The sequence below is a fragment of the Gavialis gangeticus genome, unplaced genomic scaffold (genome assembly GCF_001723915.1).
Source record: "Gavialis gangeticus isolate Ggan-Ray unplaced genomic scaffold, GavGan_comp1, whole genome shotgun sequence".
Classification (NCBI taxonomy): Eukaryota; Metazoa; Chordata; order Crocodylia; family Gavialidae; genus Gavialis; species Gavialis gangeticus.
The window spans coordinates 39,029,672-39,046,394 of NW_017729034.1; the positions used below are offsets into that span (position 1 = coordinate 39,029,672).

Consider the following 16,723-nt stretch of genomic DNA (forward strand, 5'->3'; position numbering starts at 1 on the left):
CCCCCCCCCCCCCAATATGTTAAGACCTCAATCAGAGTGTGCACCTTTCAAAAGCCATGGGCAGTTTCAGGGCTGTGCTGAAAGGGGAAAGCTGAGAGGAAACCCACCGCCTTCTCCCAGGATTGATCCTGGCTCCATCTTGCCCAGCTAGCTGCAGGCAGCTGATCCATGCCACTGAGAAGCATCAGGCAGGTGCTTGACATTGGAACTATGAACGTGACAGCCAGGGCCTCCATTCAAGGGTCAACAGGACACAACCGGAGCAGGAAGCTGACTTCTAAGGAGTCCAGCCCCCACTGCAGAATGGGCTTGGAGAACAGCTCACAGTGGCAGCAGAAAAGAGGGCAGCTGATAGGGCACTTGTGCACAAGGCTGAGGAGGGAATCTCCCTCCCCCCATCATAATTGTTTCTGTAAATGTATTTCTCACCTTGTGCCACTGTTCCCAGCAAGATGCAGGCACCAGGACACACTTAAGGGACAGGCTAATGCTCTAGTCTACACTAGGCTGAGATTAACCAGATGGGTTACAGGAGGTGCTCCCAGGAACACTCACTTTACACTTGGGTACAATTTCTCTTTGCCTCAAGTAATTCTACTACCTCATCTGTATAGGTCTCAGTCACAACAAGAGATCGAGTTAGGGGGAAAAGGAAAATATGTCCTTCCTGACTAAGCTGCCTTTGACGACTATCCTTTGGATACAGGAATCTTTATTCTCTAGGGCTGCGTCCAAATGAGGACAGAGGTTTGGGGCCCCAGGGACAAGTAGCAGTGGCACACCTTGCATCCCTGCTACTTGTCCTTGGGAATGCCTATGCCATGCCCTTCAGCATGTGGCAGGTTACCCCAGGTAAGGTAGGGGAGGTTGGAGCCAGCAATTAGGTTAGGGTAGCTTGTCACATTTAGCTTTAGTTGTACCTGCTTCAATGGTGAATTTTAGTATTATTGTAACTTTTCCTTTATATTCACCCTTATTTAACCATTGCTTAAGTTTTTGTATAGCCTCATTATTATTTGAGCTGTTCTTTTGCATTCTGTGCCTGCACTATCAGCTAGGTGTGAGCTCAGTTTCACAGGCAGCTTATGTTCCAGCTTTATCACCATCGGTTTGTAGGCTTTGTTATTAGCTCAAATTAGTTTGGCACTAACCAACTGAATTAGAGGGAAGATATGGTTGGATGTTACTGAAAGGTGATAAGAGGGGACCAACTGGACTGCTCCACTGCAGAGCCCTTGGAATTTCAGTTTTCTAATTCCTTTTTTGAAAATATATTACCTGAAATGCTAGGGGAAAAATTAAATATATGGGGTAGAGGTGGAAATAGCCAAGAATAACACCCTATGGAAGCCAGTTTGGTAAAGTTCAAGTCTCTTACTGACAAAAGGCTACATGCACTGCCTACTGCGTTTTAAGTTCATATATGAAGGTAAGACCTCAGAGTTACTTTACCATTTCCTAACAGCTGAAACCTAAGGAAACAGCAGAACATCTAGTGAAGGCTAGACAAGGCTATCCATACTTCTGAGGATACAGCTTTAAAAGCTGCACTAGAAATCTCAGGTGTACTTGCTATGACATCTGCTGTTGGCTAAGTTGTCTTGTTGCCACATTAGCTGGAATCCTAAATAGTTCCTTCATTCATATTTACATCAAAACTAAAACTTCAAATCTAAAAACATCATGTTCATTAGTTTAACTGACAACTAACAAATATAATTAACAAATTCATCCTTCTGTGACAAATCTGAGTTAGAACTTGGGATGGATCCTCAAGGATAATTACTTAGAAAGTTGTTGATATAGAGAGGATCCATCATAGGGCTTGCATCTCACGCACCCTCATTGCCAAAGTGCTAGGTCTAGGACACTGTTTTCATGAAGCAGTGAAGCAAGCAGCATGTAAACTGTAGGTTCAAATGCCAGCCCCATTGCAGCTGCAAGGATTGAAGTCCCTTCTGTGAAAAAGGAACCTTTAACCAGAGAGAAAACTTTGAGTCGCAAGCAGTTCAGGACAGGCAAGTGAGAAGGCACATGCAGGCACTCAACTGGGGGATAGTGGACTTTGGCCAAGCTAATATACAAGCCTACATCTCTGAAGCCCAGCAGATGTTCTAATAAGGTCTATAGAGGAAGCACCAAGGGAGGGGTTTCTCCAACATGATTTAGGGAATCCGGGCCTCTTAGGCTATGAATGAGACTGTCTAACAAGTATAACACTTCCTCCAGTATCAAGTTGAGACATAGAGAATGCAGGTAGTGGTTAAGGATTTTCCCTTTGTCTTGGGTAAAAAAAGCTCAGTCCCAGGGGCAGAACCGTGAGCTCTCTCAGATGTCAGCAAGTCTTACTACCAGAACTCAGCCATGCAGTAGCCCTCATGATCATCTGTACTACATCCCATCTCACCTTGTGGCAAACCCCTAGAAGTAGAGGCAGAAGTGGGAAGGCATATAAAAGGGTTCTTTATGACAAAACCAAGGCAACATCAGACCACAGCCTTCCATGAAGTAGGACTGGCAGTTCCTGTAAACATCTGATGAAAAAATGTTCATCAGATAACCTTAGTCTGCAATTATTGATTGGGGAATAGAATCCTTGGCCTTCCAACTCATGGGATGCGAGGAATGAAATGTTGAGACAAGTTCATTTTGGTGTTCTGGAGAATAGGAAAGCACATCACAGACAGGTATACAAGGGACAAATGCACCACTGCCTTGGGCAGTTTGGCCTGCCTGCATAATAGGAAGGACCGTACACCATTCTTGACAGAACTTCATAGTACTATCTGCCAAGTTGCCCATGGCATCCTTTTATATCACAAAAGGAAGGCCTGACATGCTCTCCAAACCCACCCTACCCTGAGCACTGGTATATTAATAGTTTTGTCCTCTGCAGCACCCAAGTACTCCTGGAAGCTCTGATACGCACTCTCCCTTTTCACTAAGCTTTTATTATAATGGCCATCAACAGGGCCACGGGGAGAAGCAATAACCTCTTACACACACAGAATGGGGTCCTTCTACCACCTCAGGGAGGACTGAACCACCAAGGGTCTCTAGTGGTTTTTTCCCTAGACTCTTCAAAGCCATGACAAGTAAATGCACCTGAAGTGATGTCTGATGCACAGCCCTTAAAAGTCTGGCATAGCATGCCTTAAAACAGCAAATGACTGCTAGTTGTGCCTCTTCTGTGGAGCTAGAGAGCACCCCTGGTATCATAAGGTAGCTCTAATCTTTGAGATATGAAGAACCCCAGCTTCAATACGTTTCTCCCAAACTGTAGACCTCTGCCCAGTACTCACTTCATAGGGGACACAGAACTTTCAGGTCAAGAATACCTGTCACCCCTGTGGCCTCTGAGTGAGATGCCAAGGGCTGTGGCAGACAGCTGATTTCAATGAAGTTTCAAATACTGCATGCCCCTTAAACACCAGAGTTAAAAGGCCTTCTTTAAAAGAAGTCCAGTTATGAGCCCGTCTTGGTAATACATTTATAGAGGGAAAAAAAAAAAAAAAAAAAAAAACCCATAAAGGCTGTCCAGGCAGCCATGAGACTTAGCTAACAAACTGCAGCTAGCCAACAAATAAAACTTAGGACTTAAGTGGTCAACACATTTTAACTCTATCCCTCAAAGTAGAGTCTAATTGGTCTTTTTTTCCCTGGTTTGCAACACCTAAAGGAACCTGGTGCGTAACAGAAACGATTCTAGAACTTCAAACAAGATATGAAGAGCCCGAGCCAGATGCTGCATTAAGCCCAGAACCCCCCCCCCCCCCCAAAGGCATCCATCTTGAGACTAAAAGGACAATAACTTTTCCTGGTGAAAAGATGGATAAGAGAATAGCAACAACTGGGTACAATACCCCAAAATGGCAGAACCATGTCAGAGAAAATGGTGGTGGTGGACAAAAACCAAACCAAAGATTACACAAAAAAACCAAAAGGAAAAAAACCTAAAACTTTTATCTTACAGGGAATATATTCAGATGGGGGGTGGGGGGGGGGAAGGAGACGGGACACATAGGTTTGCAGCTGTTGGAAAAAGGTTCAATCAAAACGTTCATCCCTGGAATCATGAGATTAGACCAGGAGACCTTAAGCTGACAGTTGCAAAGAACTGCAAAACAGAAAGTGTGCACCATCTTTTCTCTCTTCCAATGCAGGGCATGAGAAAGCCAGATCATAGTACACCATACATGTAGTAGGATAAAGTCTCTAAGCTAGACTTCGATGGTGTATGCACACCTAGTGAGGATGTCCATGTAGACAAAAACAAAGAATCAGAATTTCCAGACTTCTACTTTAAATCCTAAAACATTCTTCCAAGCTCAAAAAAAAAGCAGTTCTCTTAATTTTCCTGCCACCCTCCAACCAATCAATCTTTGTAAAAGCCATTACTCACATAACTCAGCTGAAAGAAACTAGTTTTAGCTCATCTGAGCGATGTTTTCCTTACCCATTTTTAAGAGTTGACCAAGACTCTAGGGATTAAGTAGTTATCTAAATAGTAGTTTCCACTCTTTTGTTTGTGCTTTATCAAAACTGGTGGTAACCAAATGTTCAATTTTAGCCCATTTTATTTGGGAAGTAGCACTTAGGTTTATAGTGTTTTTCTTGGTTTTATTCTCCTTGGTTTTAGTGTTCTTCAGACCCACCTCATAGAAACTGAATTGAGGTAGTTACACAATTTTCCTATGATTTGGTATTATAGCATCAGAGAAGTTTAAAAACAACAACAATGCAATAGGCCTCATGTTTATTAAAAAGCTAAGTTGTGGACGTTTTATGCAATAAAACTGACAGGGAAACAGTAAAAAAAACAGACAAATTGCAACATTTTATTAGAGAACAATCAAAATTGTGGAACCAAAACCACATGAGTGTTCATCATGCTTTTTACACACTGTTCCTGTACCAATAAAAGGATATAATTTAATACTGGGTAGCAATACTTACAACATTTCATAAAACTGACACCCTGAAGTAAGAGCCTCTGAAGCAACAAAATACAATTACTCCCCCTACCCCAATTTGAGTCATCTGGCAAGTTTGCTGGAAAACGGTATTGTTTTTCTGCACCTTTGGTCTTTAACTAAAATCTGGATTTCTGAAAAAGCCAATGCTCTATACCATTCAACCTTTTGTCCACATGAAGCACCAAACTGTTTCTTAAGTGCATCCTTGGTCATTAGTGACTTCTCCCATTTCTGGTTTCCCAAAGGCAGAAGGGTAATGTAGAACTGAGAAGCTGCATCTTGAGCATGGTGTTAAACACAACACAGCATACAGACAAACGTAATGTTGGCACGTTATGTTTATCTACATCCATCTAAACCATCTACACAAAGAAGAAAAGGACAGAATTACAGTAAAAGAAGAACTTTGATCTCCTGCATCAGTGTTTTTCCACCCGTGGGTCACAACCCAAAAGTGGGCTGCAAGAATATATGAATGGGTTGTGAACGAACTTTAAAAATGGATCAACAAACTTTTAAGATGAAGTCTCCTTTAAGAGAGAAAGACATGGGAAACCGTGGGTTTTCCCTTGCAGGCTGGCAGAGTTCCAACCTGCAAGGGGCTGCTTGGGGCCATGCCCTACACATCCACTCCCTGCCCCACACACTGGGGGGCTGGGGGCAGTGGGTCAGGAGTGAGGGGCACTGGGGCAGGACTGGCCAATGTTTACAACTGGGTTGTGATACAAAACAGGTTGAGAACCACTGTCCTACATTTCAGACATCTAAAAATCTGGAAAGGAAAAGGTCACGCCCCAAGTAAGTACTGGTACAGAAGTTTGGCTAATGGATCCGTCTGTCCACTGAAGTGTTTACCTTGCCAATTATTGCTGGGTTCACGAGGTAGTTATTGACAAAGTAAACAGTTACTGCTCTAAAACAAATTAGTTTCCACTAGGATAAGGAGTATGCTAGCAGATATCTTTTGGACAGTAACCAACAATCCTGTCCTTTCCCAGCAAGAAAAAAAAAAGGACCGTCAAAACAACTTTTCTTGTTTTTAAGGAATGAGATCTATAAAACTGTCAAACTCATCCACTTTCCTAGAAAACACTCCTATTGTGATCACTGTAAACAAAAAGCAGGGAAATAAAGCAATATCTTTCAATGCTACATAAAGGCTCAAAAAGTACCTGTCATAGTGAAACCAGCAACTGCCCTGAAGGAAAGCAATCATTAGAATCCCACTACAATGACTCTGCTGGTTGTTTATCTACTTGCTAATTTTCTCTCCATTCTTGACATCTCACAAGGCCCCCTAACATCCAGTAATGTCAAGAGAACTTCTAGAAGACAGACACAGATGGACATACACGTAGACAAATGGGAACAAACAAGTCCTAAACACAGGACATGTTTTCCCTACTCCAAAGCCAAGACACATGGAAGATCCTGAACTGTCATTCAAGCACCATAGATATATAAAGACTAGTCTGACCTACTATAAAATTACCCTCATGATGTGCAGGGGAGTGCAAGAGGAATTTGTGGGTTATACTTAGATAAGGAGATCCTCAACAGTTACTAGACCATGTATATAGGACAGAATACAAACAATTTTAGCACAGAATGGTATGGCTGCCAAGTCCATACTGGGGAATACAAGCACTTCAAATCAGGATGTAGAGTGGGCTGCAACATTTTGTAACCCTAATTGACTGAACTGTCCTTTCTGCAGGGGGGGCAGGGGAGTGGGGAGAGGGAGAGCTCCTAACTTCATGATGGAAAGTACCTTAGTCATGCTCAAGTGTTCCCTTTTCAACCATATGTGTCTTGTATCCACCTTCAGAGTGGGATCAGACCTCATTCCTCTTTACATTTTTAGAATACTGATCAAGCTTTTGCCATTTTCTTTACACATTATTTTTGCATGGCTACAGTCAAATTTGGCTAAAGAATGACTGGTTTTCCTTAGTAAAAGTTCTCAAGTGGTAGACAACTTGATTAAAGCTTAAACTATGTGCAGTCTGAAGAGAGTCATTTGCCAAGAAAGTAATGGCTGCATATGTATCCTGCTCTGAAGAAACGGCAGGAATATTTCACAGACTTTTGGTCCAGTTCCAAGATTCCTTGCTGTTCCCAATTCATACTTTTGAGGGAAAAAAGTCTGCATTACTGTGCTGCAATACTGAGATGCTATTAGGGTATCTCTGTACTTTCCAGACATCTTTGTGCTTTGAGAGAATGCACTGCTTAATAGGTTTAAGAGTAGTAAGTGATAACAAACTTAAATGAGGGCTGTTTAGAGTAGTCTTAGGACATTTGTATTAGTCTTACTTAATAATTTCAATGTCCTGTACAGAAGCAGCTGCAGCATTAGTGAGTGAAATTCACCACACTGGAAAAAAAAAAAAAAAGAGGGAGAGTAGCGTCTGAAAGCACTTATTTTTTTCTTATAGAAACCGAACCTGTCAGAGCAAGAAAATTCTTCCTCCAGTTAGTCAGAAGTAGAACTTCTGCTGAAAAGCAAAAGGTAGAGATAGACACTTCTAATAAGCCTGATAAAAGACTACTTTACAAAACTGGATTTAAAAAGCACACAGGCAGGAGGCCAGACAAGCAGCACTCTAGTAATTTTAAAGAAAGCATGATCATTGTCAGGCAACGAGTAGTGGGGAACTCTGAAAAAGTTTATTGCTTGTAAGGCTGCTATACTTTCATTTGAAGTTTAAGCCAAACAATTTCCTGTCTATCCTACTTCAGTTCAATAGATTAGTGGGAAAAAGAGCAACCATCTGTAAAGAGATCCACATTTATCTAACAAACAGCAACACAGCTTTAGAAAGCAAAGCATACATTTCAAATGTCAGCTTTTATGCTGTTAGTTCAGTGTGGATAAATGGAAGTTGCTGGACTGGAACATACTTAAACCTGAAATGCAGAACAAAACCCCCCACTAATTTCACTTTACAAGTGATTTACAGAAGCATCCAGGTAATTCTAGGCCACAAATGTATCAAAGAACAGAACAAAATGCCAAGATATTTCCCTGAAGAAGGCAGAACTGCCAATTCAGAAAGAATCATTTAGCCAACTGTAAATCTTGAAGCTCAAAGGAAATCTATGGATGATAAACCAGTTCACGGTGCTGTCAAAAATGCAACAATTGTGGCAAAAATAGAGAACCAGTCGGATAAGCAGTCCTACTACTCATTGCTGTGTTAGTAACATCTATAATACCGTATGTAGTCTGTTCCCACATTATAAAAACATAATATTCAGGATGGGTTAGACAGCAACTTTAACAATAAGTATTGGTAATTGTCCACATATGCCTAGACTCTACCTTACGACCTGTACTGATTTGTATGAAATGGATATTTCCTAAACCTATCTGCCCTATGCATGTTTAAGGTCTTCTGCATGATAAGTGCTGCATATAGGTGTATTTTCGTTGCAGGTGAACAAGATGATCCCTATACTGCAAGTGAAAAAAGGTTGCACTGAATTATACCTTCTTGTGTAAGACTCTAGTACATTTCTTCCTGTTTAAGTAAAGTAAAAAAATGTAGGTTGGACAGCACAAAACCTGACTAAAAATAAAGTTTAAACAGATCTCTTGTACTATACAAAGTAATTACTGCTCCAAAATGACATCAAGGCAAGTTTAGATAACAAGAGAGAAGATGCAGAGTCTTTCCTAGATGTTCACCTGTTACAGTACCCTTCTGAATAACTAAAGTAATACTAACCAACCTTGGCCCCAAGCCTAACAAAAATGGTATGAATTAGCCAAGTGGTGCAAAACAGACACTTCATAGTCCTAAGGCAGAACAAAAGCCAGACAACAAGGAATTAAAAGGCTTTTTATAGAAAGCTGAGGCACTGAAATCCTTTAGTGCTGCTGGCTAGTTTAAACTGAAGAGAGATGGATCAGGGGAAAAGAACCCACACACCTTAATTATTTATAATAAACATGTTTAAAAAATGTCAATCTTGAAAACCTTTCAGTCTTCAAAAAGCATTTGTGTAACACAACCTCCTGTATTTCTTATCATGTCTCATTGCCTTAACTGATTTTTTGTTATATTAAGCAATCGGCAGTTTAAAACAAAGAAAAGAAAAAGAGAAACCCTAGAACAGTCACATATACTCCTCTGTACAGTTTTGACGCAGCTTTTACGATTTAGTTCCTGCTGTCAGATACTGAACAAAAGACAGCACTCTGGTGGTATCAGCAGCACAGCAGCTCTGTAAATTATTTTTATAATTGCTAAGATCAACTATCCCTACAGTGTTTTAAACTGCTTTATTCCTCCATATGTAAGAACATTTCTTTTAATGAAAATCTTAATGGAGAATTCTGTTGCTAATTTAAAAAAGCTAAAAAAAAAAAAGTCTATATAAACTGATTTAGGAACATTATTACTGAAGATGAAAATGAAAACATTATTTATCTGGCAAAATCTTCAGTAAGGTGGGGTGTCTAACATTAGTGAAAGAAGTTTTCCAAAGCTAAGACTGTATTCCTTCCTACAAGCACTTTCTTGTCAAAGTTTTAAGCTCCACAGTTGAATTTGTAAACAAAAAATATCAACCCTATGCAATAAAAGGGCAAGCATGTATTTACCTTTATCAGAGTATAAATACAAATACCCGGATTTTCATTAAGACCATACTTACTTTAATAAGAACAGATCAGCTGAATCTAGAATAGATACCAGTATATAAACCAAAATATATGAAGGCTATAAAAATGCCAGTGTGTATTAAACCTGTAGCCTCTTGCCTTAATGCACACTTAAAATTTAAGAAGGTAAAAACCAAAATGGAAGTAAACTGGTACAGACTGTAAGACTTCAGTTTAAAAAATCTGACAGTTTATGACTTACCCTCTCATGTGTCAGTTGGTCTTCAAGTGAAAGTTTTGCATCATAAAGATAAGCTGGCATTCTACAGTGTAAGCTGCACAAATGCATTAAACAATATTGCAGGTAAAGAATGGCTTAGTTTACTAATTTTATGATGTAATCGTAAAACTGATTTTTTTAAGAAGTTTCTTTTTTGCGCCATTCTGCTAGCAAAGAATTTAAAACTGTCATGTGAACTGTATAGCCATAATACAACCAGACAAAAGAAAGTAATAACAGACCAGCTGCCTTATCCTTTTTAATAATGCTACTCCCCAATGCTGTTCTTCCTGTTGCATAGGGAAATTGTTTATTTGGCACAGTGTGAATAAAAATGTCAAAAATGGAAACAATAAAAATTTACAAAAGTCCAGTTAAGTTAGTTGTTATCAGGAAGAAAGCAGGAAAAGTCAACACCATAAGCAAAATTATAAAATTAACTAAGGGAGTAGGGCCTTCCAACAGTAAATGCCATTGGAACCTTCTAGCTACAACACAATGCACAAATTATTGTTTATATCATGATTAGATTGCTAGAGAGTTTACCCCAGGCCTTATTGTGCTCTAACTTAGAGTGCCCTGTGCACAAATGGCAAGGAAGCCTTGATCAACATATTTCACATTGTACATTTTTTCTTTATTCAATCTCAAGTTTTAGTGCAGATAAAGATCTGTAAAGTCCTGTAAACTCTGGCTGCAGTCCAGCAGTCTGTACCAATTGCTTCTTGCAGATAGCACTTTCTTCTCTCACTTTTACAAAGCAGTGTTTCAAACTGTGGTATCGCCAAAGTCCTTGTTCCAGCGAATGTATGCATCCACGGTTTGAGGGCTCAAACTGCGCTTTATCTTCTTCAAAGACTCTGTGAAATCCGTCAATTTGATATTCCTCATCTAAACAAAAATGCAGAGGCCTTTTAGGACAAAAATGTTTTTATGTAATTTTGTTTACTCAAATTTATGCTTTTAACTTGATGGGGGTGGGAGGGTGAAGAAATAAGCAAGGTAAATGGATGTTATTTTGGTTACTCAAACCCAAATTAAAAGATTACAATAAGAAGCTCTATAGATAGGACCTTAGAAATAAATAAATAAATAAATAAATTGGACAATGCTAATTCAGCCAAGACCAAAATAAGGTGAAATGTTTTCTCATTCTTCTAGGTGGCAGTACCTAGTGCCTATGAAGAGGCAAGTATCTATAGAAGCAGTATGACCTTGTTCATGCTGTCCCCTTTTTCACAGATAACAGGATTAAGATGTCAGCAAGATTTTGTTGCGTGGTGCCACCAGTCTCAAGAAAGCACATATGCATGGACAGTATCCCCTTACACCTGAACACAATTTAGAGTGTAATTTCAGAACACTGCTCTAAGAAATCAAGTGAACAGTCAGGATATACAAAGAAGTAGGAGACAAAAGTTTATTCAAGTAAAGGCAGAACAGTCAGGCTGGTAAATAGACCATCTGCCAGGCAAACAACATTTTCTACATCTTCCATGTCCTTAGACAACTTTATATCCTATGGTCCTAATACTTGTGTCATTAAGTAAATGCACACGTTACAATTTTAGAAATTCTTGAGCCTTTGTTTGTATGGCAGCAGCAACCTTCAAACAGCACAGGACATTTTCATGCAGCAGCTTTTTATATTTAATACAATCAGATCCCACAGCGATAAGGATTTCTGCTACCCATACAATGAGCCTATGACTCAAACATGGCTGCCTGAGTACACTTAAAGCAGAAGGAAAGTACACACAAATCATATGGTTAGTACAGCTAGAGGGTTGTTGCAGCTATGCTGGTCCTATAAATGTGTAAGAGGTTTCTTTTCTGGTATCTTTTTTGGACCAACTGATGTTAGACATGCTTTTGGGCACAAATCACCATTCAGCCACTTCACTACTTTCGCTGCCTCCCCTATTAAAGGCAAATCTTCAGAGTACAAATACAGTTTACAAGTATAGCATAAAGTTGCGGGAGCCTTATTTTCCAGGGTGAAACCACTTCTTATCTGAGCTACTTTACTTCAAAGAAGAGCTTGGACAACAAAGTTGCACCGCTGGAGAAATAAGCAACTGTGAAATTAAATTTCTCCCTCCAACATGAGAAATTAGGAGCTGGTTTTATTAAACTGCAGCAGAGCCAACTCTTTATAGTAATTTTGCTCTGAAAATTAATACTTTCAAACAGTAATTTAACAAGAGTAATTCTGAACTAGTGATAATAGGAAAACTTCTGCATCTTAAAAAAAACCCCAAAACACCCTTATTGAGACAAACATGGATTCAAAGCCACTTATTTAATGTTTGCCAACTTGAGCACTGCAGGCTCCCCACCCTCTGCCCCCCAATTTTTTTATTTTTTTTTTTTAGTATACAGAAGCCTAAGCACTTTGATTATGAAGACATAAGTTTAACTAGCACCATTATCTCAAACACGGTTCTTGACACAGGGGACAGCGGCTGCCTATGGAAGCTGACATGTGCACTACCTGTTCATCAGCCTGTTCTCACCCGCAGAAGTGGAAACTAAAGCAGGCAGCTTACCCCTGAGTGAAACAGTACAGCATTACTGTAGCTTAGCTTCCAGCCACTAAAGGTTGAAAGCAAGCAGGTGGACAGCTCCTGCTCAGCAGTTGTTCTGCATGAAGCCTTAGTTACTTAATAACATGCTGCTATTTGATGGTTTATCCATTCCCTCTCTCAGTCCAGCTGTTATGAACATTTCTTATGTATAAAAAGACCATTTCAAAATGGCTCCTAGAAATCATTAATATGCCTTTTACCATTAATGGCAAATATAATTTTTTGACTTTCTAAATAACTGATAAATCACTACTAAACTCGTTTAAAGGATTTCATGTTACCAATATTTTTAGGGGGCTTTTCACTTCAGAATGAAATATTACTGTTTTGTGGTTAATACACAGCACATAGATTTCATAGACGTTAGGGCTGGAAGGGACCTCAGAAGATCATCGAGTCCAGCCCCACACCCAAAGGGCAGGAAGTCAGCTGGGGTCACTGGATCCCAGCAAGATAAGCATCCAATTTGCTCCTGAAGGTGTTCAATGTTTAATTTAGATCATAAAAATTAGACAATATTTTATTTTAGAAATCTATGCATCCTACCCAAAAAAGAAAAAAAGGTATGGGAAATTATCATACCTCACTTGCTGACATATTCTTCACCTGTTCTGGTTTTAGTTCTGTCAAAAAAATAAACTCTATTAGTTTTACAGGAAATACCAAGACTTTGGATGCTTAGGAACATTTTACATAGTTTTAGTCAAAAAAGCGGCTAAACCGGCACCTCTATCTCAGTGGATCTGTTCCTTATGTATTCAGATCTGATGACTGAAGCTTTAGTGATTTAATCTTCTTGGCTTTTACTCCTTTTAGCTCTGCTGAGCCAGCATAACCAAGACACAGAAACCACGAACAACCTACATGTTATATAGGTTAAATAAACATATATATTTATATATGTATATATTTGTCACCTGTCTACTATATAGATATAGATATAGATGTATTTATTTAGTAGACAGGTAACAACCCCCTGAAGTGGGGTAATTTTCCCCAACATAGAAGAGAATTACTCCTGAAAGAATCGGGGAGAAAATAAAATGCCCCTTTCCCCATAGTCAACCTGTGTAGATCATAATGGTTTATTTAAACCATTTCTGTCCATGTCTATCTTAGGGTAGCTAATACTAAAATGTAAAATAGGCTCTTAACTGCTTCTCTGCCATCTACAAACAAAATGCAGTAGCAGCCAGCTACTGAAGGCAGAATAGCTGCATGTCTGTTGCATTTCTGTTCATTACTGATATTGGTGTAATTTTTATTTAAAAAAAATCAATTCAAATTGTACCAGAGCATGTGTTTTACTCTTCCTCACTCTGTCAACAGAATTGTTGTTGAATAAACTCCTACATACAAGTCAAACAAGTGTGTAGAGGTTTAAATGCAATGATTCCATGGTCAATGGGGTTATAATGTGAAAACAGACTGCACAGGGATTAACATGAGACATTTATTTACCCTGTAGTTTCCTTCTCCCTAGTAGTGAATGAGTCTAGGTGGAGGTCAGAGAGTTACAAATAGAAGGAACTTATAAAAACATATTGAGACAAGTCGGAAGCAAGGAACTGCAAGCCACAGAATCTTAGGGTTTGGTTTGGTTTTTGTTGGGGTGGGGGATGGGGATGAGGGAGGTTAAACTTTTTTCTTTCATATGAAGAAAATGCCACATACGTAGCATTTACACTGGAAATAAAATGCACAGACATTTTAATACAGCGGTTTAATGCATTGTTCCAACTTACAGAGGAACAGATAAGGATATCACTTATGAGACGTTGATTGGTGCTATAACATCCCAGTTTTCACAATATATGAAAGACTTTTTCCCATAAATTTTCACTCGACTCATGACTGACTGCCCATTAAAAGTGGCTATGGGGGTAGAACAAAGAAAAATGGAGCTACTTGGTAACAAAGTTCAGAATGTTGTACATTTGCAAATCCACATACTAGGATTTGTACCTAGTGTCTCAAATCCATGACCCATTTTAAACACCATTCACACCCACGTGATGGTGATGCAGAGACCAACTGTATCCTCTGACTAAACAAATAGCTGCCTATCTGAAATCTAATTCCAGACTTCAAAGTAGTGAGCAAAGTGGACAAGTGTGGATCTGCAAAGACAATACTTGGATACTCCACGGTGCGAAGTAGTCATAATTTCTTCATAAAAAAACACCTTGTGCTGACACACAGTACAACATTACCAAACAGTAGCAATACCTAGAAGGCATAGACAGAGAATTAAGTCATATGCCTTTCTGAAACAAGCATTTTTTTGGCTCCAGCTTTGCCAATGATTTTATCAGCAAGTTTCAAAGATGGCAATATCACAGGGGTAGCCACAACTGAATGGACTCATAACTGTCATTCAGTGGTACATCTGGTATTAACAGGCTGAAAGGCAAATGAATCTGGTGAATTAATAAGTGCTCCCCTTGTGGTAGCACCTCCAGAAGATTACAGACCATGAATTGGATGAGAACAATTTTTTGGAGGCTGATGAAGCAAACAAAGCATACAATTAAGCAAGTAGGGATAGACAAAGATGAGGGTTCAGTTACCCTGGAAAGAAACTGGGATATGTACTATAAACTAAGGCAAAGAATGTTAAAATGTGTCTTCTGCAGGGAGTCGATAATGTTTCCTTTTGTCATGTAGTGACAAATAGTAAAGTCAAACTAGACCTATCTTACCAGGCACACCTCCCAACATCTCCTGGGTCTAACTTAAATATGTTAATTTAGAGAGACAAGGGAATAAGGGGGAAGACAGTAACAATGCATTCAAAAGGTCCTGAAGGCATTTAATTTTGCCTAGAAAATCTATGTGAAGAGTTAACTTCTTACCTCGAATAGGGCCCAGTGCTGCATCCTTTGCTAGTGCAGTTAGATCACTTCCTGAATATCCATCTGTCATTCTTTATAAAAATATGTTAGAAGGGAGAAAAAAAATATGTAACAAGCTTGCAATATTCTCCACGTCTCCAAGCAAATTCTACTAAAAAGGTAAACAGTATTTCCCTCAGGAAAAAAAAAGCTATAGACATTACATAAACATACTAGTTTGAACATACTTCTGAAGTAAAGATATTTTACCTATTAACATAGTAATAAATCAGTATTAAATGTAAAACAGCATACTAGAAAAGCAAACCTGAGAACTGCAACCAAAAAATATTTTATAAAACACTTGCTCTTAAGCAGATGCATTAATTGTCTTTAGAGAGACCCCTAGCTATTAAGTGCCCTATACTCTAAAATACTTGCTTTAAAAAAACAACCTTAAAATACATCTTGCATATGTTTTTTAACCTCGGTGGGCATGTCCTTACATGCAGGGATGTGTGGTTGCTGCAGCAAAAATAGCAGCAGCACAAATTTGTGCCACTGCTTTTTGCTGCTGTGCATGCTCCTGTATGTGGGGTTGGTGCAGGGCAAATTGTTCCAGGTGGGGTAGGGGAGGCTGGGGACAGCACCTGTACTGGCCCCAGAAGCCTTACCTGGGGGCCTCCCGAGGCAGCAGTGGCAGCAATCCAATGCCACAGAGCCTGGCTCCAGTTTCTTATTCCTTCACAGGCAAGGTCAGCTCCAAGATTACTGCACTAAGCAGCACACTTAGGGGAGGCAGTGAGCAGCCAACAGTGGCAAAAGAACAGGTTAAGAACTATTTAGAAAAGCTGGACACATACAAGTCCATGGGGCTGGATGGGATGTACTCCAGGGTGCTGAAGAAGTTGGCTGTTGAGATTCCGGAGCCACTGGCCATCATCTCTGAAAATTCATGGCAATCAGGAGAGGTCCTGGATGACTGGAAAAGGGCAAACATAGTGCCCATATTTAAGAAAGGGAAAAAAGAGGATCCAGGGAACTACAGCCTCACCTCAGTCCCTGGAAAAGTCATGGAGGAGATCCTCAAGGAATCCTCAAGCATTTGGAGAAGGTGGTGAGTCAGCATGGATTCACCAAGGGCAAGTCATGCCTGACCAACCTGGTTGCCTTCCAGGATGAAATGACTGGTTCTGTGCACATGGCGAGATCAGTGGATGTGATGTACCTTGACTTCCACAAGTCTTTTGATATGGTCTTCCACAACATTCTTGCAGGCAAGCTAAGGAAGTATGGGTTAGATGAATGGACTGTAAGGTGGACAGAAACTGGCTGGAGCATCAGGTTCAGAGGGTAGTAGCCAACAGCTCGATACCGAGTTGGCAGCCAGGACCAAGTGGAGTGCCCCAGGGGTCAGTCCTAGGGCCAGTTTTGTT

General features: G+C 39.8%; 1 protein-coding gene across 2 annotated transcripts in view; it reads right to left on the minus strand.

Annotated features, from left to right (window-relative positions):
• Window positions 1-7,753: 7,753 nt before the first annotated feature.
• The window catches only part of SPAST (spastin), an 87,395-nt gene continuing 78,425 nt past the window's right edge, over window positions 7,754-16,723 (minus strand). For both annotated transcript variants that reach the window (XM_019527138.1, XM_019527137.1), the window contains 3 exons: window positions 15,309-15,379; window positions 13,036-13,076; window positions 7,754-10,756 (listed from right to left, as the gene is read on the minus strand). In XM_019527138.1, coding sequence (XP_019382683.1) covers window positions 10,634-10,756; window positions 13,036-13,076; window positions 15,309-15,379 — 235 coding nt within the window. In that variant the 3' untranslated portion in view covers window positions 7,754-10,633. The remainder of the gene's footprint in view (window positions 10,757-13,035; window positions 13,077-15,308; window positions 15,380-16,723) is intronic.